Consider the following 7,785-nt stretch of genomic DNA (forward strand, 5'->3'; position numbering starts at 1 on the left):
TTTTCCCTCTCTCTTCAGGAGGCTGTGGCTGGTGTCGTGTGAAGGACACTGGCGTTAAAATCCAAAGGCCTGGGTTCAGTGCGTGGCTGGATTTCTTACTCGCCTGGAGAACTCTGGGATTTTATGTAAAACTCGAGCCTCAGTTTTGGCCTCTGTTAAATGAGTATGATGTCTCTGCTTGTTTGCTTCCTCAGGCTGTGGTGAGAAGCAAATGAGAGCCTACATTTCAAATGCTTCACACTACACGCGTGCATCACTGTGTTTGCTTTTTGCGTGTTGGCTTCCGTTTTTGGTTTTTGCCCCTAAGACGCATTTGCATCTCGCTTGTTTCCCTGCAGCCCAGGGTGGGGGTGGGGGAGCCCTGCTCCGTGTGCTCACTCAGGGATCCCGCCTTGTCCCTGATGCTCTCCACCCTCCCCACAGCCTCCAAGTCCCCGCCATCTTTGGGCTGCAGGAGAGAAGAGAACGAGACCCATGCACGGGCGGTCCACGGGCCAGGCCTGGAAGTGGCACACGCTGCCATAGCTCCCGTTCCATGGGCCACGACTCAGTCACATGGCCACGCCTCCACGGCAAGGGAGGCAGAAAATATAATCTAGCTGTGCGCCCAGGAGAGGAGGAGAACTGACTCACTTGTTTTGTAACCAGCCAAGAGGAAAGAGCCCTTGCTGCAACTTTTGATTGGACATAAGGGGCTGGACTATCCATTGTCAAGTTTATACTGGCTGCCAACGTGGCCTTTGGGAGGGGCAGGAAGCCCACACCTAGCGAGTGTGCCCTCCTCACCAGGCTCTCTGCCAGCCTTGCACAGCTCCCCTTCAGTCCTCTGGCTCCAGCCTACACCTAGGACCCGCCCTGTCTGCCCACGGCACAGCCAGTGCTCTCAGGGTATTAGAACGTGTGGACGGACGGAGGACATGACACGGACCCAGGTCACAGGTGCACAGGGGATGGTCTGCTTTGCCTCAGCTCAGCTGTCCTGCAGGGTGGGCTCCCCATGCCCAGCTCCTGGCCTACCGCTGACCACGGTGAGGATGGCAGTGAACAGGCAAGAAGACGAAGGAGACAGAAACACTAACCTTGAGGGCTGACCTTCTTAGCAGCCTCATCTAAGGACTCATGGCTTCCTCAGGTGATCACACCAGGAAAGAGCTCTCTCCCGAGAGAGAAGCCTCCTGTGCCAACACTGACATCCACACTGTGTCTCAGGTACTGGTCTAAGTACGTCTATCTATTAACTGAATTAATCTCATAGCAACCTTATAAACCTGGTACTATTACTGTCCCCATATATAGTAGGCAGAATAATGGCCCACCTAAGATGTCACGTCTTAATCACTGGGACCTGTGAATATGTTGCCTCCCATGGTAAAAGGGATTTTGCAGATATGACTAAGTTAAGGATTTTGAGATGGAGAAATTGTCCTGGATTATCAGGGTGAACCTGATGTAATCACGTGGGTCCTTAAAAGAGGACAAAGGAGGCAGGAGAAAGAGAGAGAGAGACTTGAAGAGGCTATGATGCTAGTTTTGAAGAAGGAGGAAGGGGCCAGAAGCCAAGGAATGCAGGCAGCCTTAGAAGCTGGCAAAGGCAAGGAAACAGATTCTCCACTAGAGCCTCCAGAAGTAATGCAGCCCTGCTGATGCCTGGATTTTAGCCCCTAAAACTCATTTTGGATTTCTAACCTCCATAACTATAAGATAATGAATTTAAGTTACTAAGTTTGTGGTAAATTTTTACAGAAGTAATAGGAAATGAATACATCATATCATAGATAGGAAAACAGAGGCACCAAGGGTTCAAACAATCTGCCCAAGGTTACACAGCAGGTAAGAGTCTGGAGCAGGGTTTGAACCCAGGCAGCTAGTGCCCCTAACCACAATGCCGGGCTCCCTCTCACAGGCTGCCCTAAGGGGTAGGGTTAAATCTCCACTATTACAGATTATATGGCCCTGGGCAAGTTGCTTGAGTCCTCTTAGTCTCGGTCTCCTCATGTGTAAAAATGAGCCAATGAAGCCTCCTGGAAGGCTGTTGTGGGGCTTAGAGATAATAAAAGTTCCAACTAATATTTGTGGACTGTTTTCGCTGGGCCAGACCATGAGCTAAGTCAACTCAGAGCCTCCCACTCTACTCCCACACCCACCTCAGGAAGACGTGGCCCAGCCCCTCTTTGGTCCTAGATGGGCTGCAGCTCTTCTTCAAGCTTCTTCTTCCGAACTCCTTCCACGAAGAAGAAGTCCATGTGTGTGAGCGTTTTCCCCAGAGGGGTGTCCATCCTGCTGCCAACAACCTGGTTTGTGGAGTTAGGGACTGTGTCTGAGAAGAGAGGCACGTGCTCCGGCAACGTCGGGTGCTCCTTCTTATTGCCCTGAGGAGGACAGTTTCCATCACACACGGCATGGAAAAGAGAAGAGCGCCTGTACACCACCTGTGGGCTCGTTAGGAGTGAGGAACACAAAGCAGAGTGTAGACTTCCTCTTTGTGTAACATGTTCTCCGACTGCTTCCAACCCAGTTTCGGTCTGTGACCCCCAGAAGAGTGACATGATTCCCAGGCCTTTGTCTGACTTTCCCCTTTACATCCCTGGGTCCCCCTCACTTCAGAACCTTCTCATACCCACTGACTTTTACCCTGTGATCTCCAATGATCTAGTTACTTGTTGGCCTCCCTCAGAGACCATGACCCCTGATGGACCACGTCTTATTCCTCCATCTATCCCCACGACCTAAGACACTGCTTCACATCTGGGCGGAGCTCTGTAAGGTTTTTTTTTTCTGTTAGTAAATTTTTACTTGAAGTCTGACATACATGGAGAAAAGTACACAAATCACGACTGTACATCACAATACATTTTCACAAAGTGAGCATGTTGTGTAACCATCACCTATATTGAGAAATATAATACGCTCAGCACCCTTGGAACCCTCTCTACCCCCAAGGCCACCTCATCTTGACTCCAACACCATGGGTTAGTTTTGCCTGTTTTTGAAGTTTCTATGAATGGAGTCACATCCTTTCTGCCTGGCTTCTTTCTCTCAGAAATACGTTTGTGAGACTCATCCAGTTGTTGTGTGGGGTTGCAGTTCACTCATTCTCATTGCTGTACGTTATGTGAATTGCGTGAATATTTCACTAGCTACTTATTCATTCTGCCAGTTTTTGGCGATTTGAGTAGCGCTGCTCTGAGCGTTCGTGTATATGCCTTTTGATGTGCGGCGAGTGAGTTTGGGTAACAACAATTATAACTGATAGATGAGTGAATGTGTATGCATTAAGAATAATCTCATCAGTGGGGAAAATTCTTCATCTGTCCCTGCCCCTATTTATGGTTAACTTTGTCTACGCTGTGTCATGTGGCATGACCATGGTCAGGTAATGAGATCCTGGCTTTCACCTGGGAAAATCCATGTTGAAGTAGCACTATTGTTTGGGTGGGATGCAGGTTTCAGTAGTCATATTGCTAGTGGGTAAGCCCTTGGCAGGGAGAGACTGCTTTAGGCTAGAAGCGGGGACCAGGAGCTCAGTGTAGGATTTCAGGCCCCAGGAACTGCATTTTCTGTCTCAGGTCAGACAGCAGCAAGCCTAGCAAGTCCATCAAGGCCGGCATTGAACCTCTTCCAAAGTTCACAAGTTTCGGGTCAGTGTGGCCACCTTCTTGGTTGACTTTCTACAAAGTTCATTTCCCGGGTTGGTTCTTTGATCATTCTTTTCACAGCTAGATTCACTCCCCATTCATTCGTTCATACAACACGAACAGAGTGCTAGATGTTGTATTGGGTGCTGAGGGTGGGGCACAGCGATGAATCCATCTTTGTTCTTTCTCTTAAGGACCTCACAGTCTAGTGGAATTGATCATTGCAATATTATATAAGTACATGCTACAATAAAAGAATAGATGAGATATGATGGTGGCTCAAAGAAAGGTGTGATCTGATCAAACCTGCTTGGGAAGGTGAGATTTCCTTGAATAGGGTCTTGAAGGATGAATAAGAGTTCATCAAGCTGACAAGGTAGGAAGGGCATTTCCAGCCGTGGAACAGCAGGCACAAAGGCATGGATAAAAGAAAGAGCACTGGTCAGTGTGAGGGAATGGTGAGCAAAGAGGCTAGAGAGGTAGGCAGGGTCAGATCACAGGAAGCATTGTAAGCCATGTTGAAAAATTCAGATTTTTATGTGAGGAGCTATTTATTGAAAGATTTTAATCAGAGGAGTGATATGGTCAGTTTTGCCGTTTAGGAAAATTACCCTGGTAGCAACGTGGAGGATGGATTGGAGTTGATGATATTAGCGGCAGGGAATTAGTTCACAAAGTATTGTTACCCAAACTCATCCTCCATTGTGGGCACACCACACACACACATCAGTATAACTAGCTGATACCCTTGTATGGGGGAACTATTTTCAACAGCAGATGCCTGTCATGTCATGTCTTAATAAAATCAAGAAGCACCGGGAAAAAATAACTTCTTAATGCTCTATATGAATATTTTCTTCTCCACTAGACCCTGAGTTTCTTGAAATGGGACTGTATTTTATTTATCTCTGTACATCCCAGCATCTAGCACAGAGTAGATCCTCAATAAATGTTACATGAATGACTGAAAGAATGAATAAATATTCAGAATGCAAGTATAGCTGCCTGGAACATGTTTTGCCTTACCATCGGATCATAGTCTTTCAGGAAACTCCAATTGTGAGCCCTGAAAAGGAAAAACACGTTGGTAGCGTGAGTTCTGTATGTGACATTTTTCTAAATGACGTTCACTGTGTCAGGTAAATAAGTTGATGCTGCTCACAGATTACATCATGTTTTTGTGGTTATTAGTTGCTATCAAATCGACTGCTACTCATGATGACCTCATATGTGCAGAGTAGAACTGCTCTGTAGGGTTTTCAAGGCTGTGACCTTTTGGAAGCAGATTGCCAAACCTATCTTCTGAAGAGCTTCTGGGTGGATTCGAACCGCCAACCTTTCAGCTAATAGTCAAGTGCTTAACTCTTTGTGCCACTCCTATTATATCACAGGGAAAGTGAAAGAATTTTTAAGTGAAACAGATGCCAAGTTTCAACCAGGTATTCATCACATGGTGTTCCCATAAAATAGACAAGGATTTCACTAATCCAGGACTTTTTCTGGAGCGGTAACTATGATGCTAGGCGGGTAGAGCAGACTGTGTAAGGAAGCCAGCAGGTACACCATCGCAATGGGCCTCTATGCATTTTAAGTAGCATCTTCAACTGTTTTGTGAAGAAGAACTAGTTGTCACTTCCCCAATCTTTAGAACCGCTCAGTGTGTGTGACAGAGGAAGTGGGGGGAGGGGGTAAGAAGAAAGGAAGGTGACTATGAGAACATTACCTGTATCGGTAGTTTAATTGTTATTCAAATAAATGTGTTTTAAGTCAAGCAATTCTACAAGGTTTATAAGGAACACAGTCATCGTTTGCTCCAAATCCTAAGAGCCTCCCAAGTCCCACATCTGAGAGTCCAATGATTTCCAGGCTTTTAGCTGTTTCTTCAGGTCTTTCATCTCTGTGTTTTGAAATAGTCTACCCGCGCTGCCATTTTTTGATTTTTTTAAATTTAAACTTACCTATTGACTTTCTATTATGGGACGTGATGAGTTAGCATTCTTACCCCTTCCCCTCTCCTCATTCTTTCAAAAGAATTGCATTATAGATTTTGGTTAAATCAATATTTTTTGTTTATATAAAATTATAACTATGTAAATACTGTTCACTGTAATATATGACCCCAGTTTATTTCTTATAAACTTCGTATTTTTTCCTAGAGTTGAGCATTACATTTCCCTCCAGTTTTCTTAGGTTTCTATGTATCAATCTTTGATTGCAAACTCTCCAAAAAAAGCGTAAAGCCCTGCCTTAGCTATCTAGTGCTGCTGTAATAGAAATACCACAAGTGGGTGGCTTTAACAAAGAAAAATTTATTCTCTCACAGTCTAGGAGGCTAGAAGTCCAAATTCAGGGTGCCAGGTCCAGGGAACACTCTGTCTGTTGGCTCTGGGGGAAAGCCCCTGTCATCAATATTCCCCGGTAGAGGAACTTCTCAGCGCAGAGACCCCTAGTCCAAAGGACACGCTCCCCACCCCTCCTCCGCGCTGGTTTTTCATTCTTGGTGGCATGAGGCCCCCTGTCTCTCTGCTTGCTTCTCTCTTTTATATCTCAAGAGAGATGGACTTGAGATCAACCTAATCTTGTAGTTTGAGTCCCGCCTCATTAACATAACTGCCTCTAATACTGCCTCATTAACATCATAGGGGCAGGATTTACAACACACAGGAAAATCACATCAGATGACAAATTGCTGAACAAGCATACAATACTGGGAATCATGGCCTAGCCAAATCGACAGATATTTTGGGGGGACACAATTCAGTCCATGATACTGATTAATCTGTTTCACCATATTAAATATACCACTGAAGAAGGTCTTAACAGGGACTGTTTTTCTTTGTTAGAATTCTCTTCCTTCTACCTTTTCTTCTCCAAAAGTTTTAAGCTAGATTTAACTATTTTCATTATAATTTTTGTTGTGGAATGACAGCAAGGACATTATACAAGAAGAAAGCAAAAGGTCATTAAAAAGAAAGAAAATACCAAAATGGATGTCAGAAGAGACTGATAATTGCTCTTGAACATAGAGTAGTTAAAGCGAAAGGGAGAAATGATGAAGTAAAAGAGCAGAACAGAAGATTCCAAAGGGTGGCTCAAGAAGACAAAGTAAAGTATTATAATGACATATGCAAAGACCTGGAGATAGAAAACCAAAAGGGAAGAAGAGTCTGGGCATTTCTCAAGCTGAAAGAACTGAAGAAAAAATTCAAGCCTCGAGTTGCAGTATTGAAGGATTCTACGACAAAGGAAGCATCAAAAGAAGATGGAAGGAATACACAGAGTCACTATACCAAGAAGAATTGGTTGACATTCAACCATTTCAGGTAGCATATGATCAGGAACTGATGGTACTGAAGGAAGAAGTTAAAGCTGCACTGAAGGCATTGGTGAAAAACAAGGCTCCAGGAATTGACAGAACACCAATTAAGATGTTTCAACAAACAGAGAGATGCAGCGCTGGAAGTGCTCACTCATCTCTGCTAAAAAATTTGGAAGAGAGCTACCTGACCAACTGACTGGAAGAGATCCATATTTATGCCTATTCCCAAGAAAGGTGATCCAGCAGATTGCGGAAAGTATCAAACAATATCATTAATATTACACGCAAGTAAAAGTTTGCTGACAATCCTTCGAAAACAGTTGCAGCAGTACATTGACAGGGAACTGCCAGAAATTCAAGCCAGATTCAGAAGAGGACCTAGAGCCAGGGATATTATTGCTGATTTCAGACGGATCCTGGCTGAAAGCAGAGAATACCAGAAAGATGTTTACCTGTGTTTTATTGACTGTGCAAAGGCATTCGACTGTGTGGATCATAATGAATTATGGATACCACGTTGCAGAATGGGAATCCTGGAACACTTAATTCTGCTCATGAGGAGCCTGTACATAGATCAAGAGGCAGTCGTTCAAACAGAACAAGGGGCTACTGCTTGGTTTAAAATCAGGAAAGGTGTGTGTCAGGGTTGTATCCTTTCACCATACCTATTTCGTCTGTATCCTGAGCAAATAATCTGAGAAGCTGGACTATAAGAAGAATGGGGCATCAGAATTGGAGGAAGACTCATTAACAACCTGTGATATGCAGATGACACAACCATGCTTGCTGAAAGTGAAGAGGACTTGAAGCACTTACTGATGAAGATCAAAG

At 44.6% G+C, this 7,785-nt stretch overlaps 1 protein-coding gene across 2 annotated transcripts in view; it reads right to left on the reverse strand.

The window, feature by feature from the left end:
* Positions 1–7,785, reverse strand: part of CUNH2orf50 (chromosome unknown C2orf50 homolog) — an 11,960-nt gene continuing 4,175 nt past the window's right edge. Inside the window, exons 2-4 of one of the 2 annotated variants that reach the window (XM_023728253.1) lie at positions 4,662–4,701; positions 2,145–2,369; positions 1–195 (exon numbers count right to left, since the gene is read on the reverse strand). In XM_023728253.1, coding sequence (XP_023584021.1) covers positions 2,178–2,369; positions 4,662–4,701 — 232 coding nt within the window. In that variant the 3' untranslated portion in view covers positions 1–195; positions 2,145–2,177. Of the gene's footprint in view, positions 196–1,663; positions 2,370–4,661; positions 4,702–7,785 lie in introns of those variants that run through there. The other variant, XM_004373057.2, reaches the window with a different exon arrangement.

This window comes from Trichechus manatus, unplaced genomic scaffold, assembly GCF_000243295.1.
Source record: "Trichechus manatus latirostris isolate Lorelei unplaced genomic scaffold, TriManLat1.0 scaffold00023, whole genome shotgun sequence".
Classification (NCBI taxonomy): Eukaryota; Metazoa; Chordata; class Mammalia; order Sirenia; family Trichechidae; genus Trichechus; species Trichechus manatus.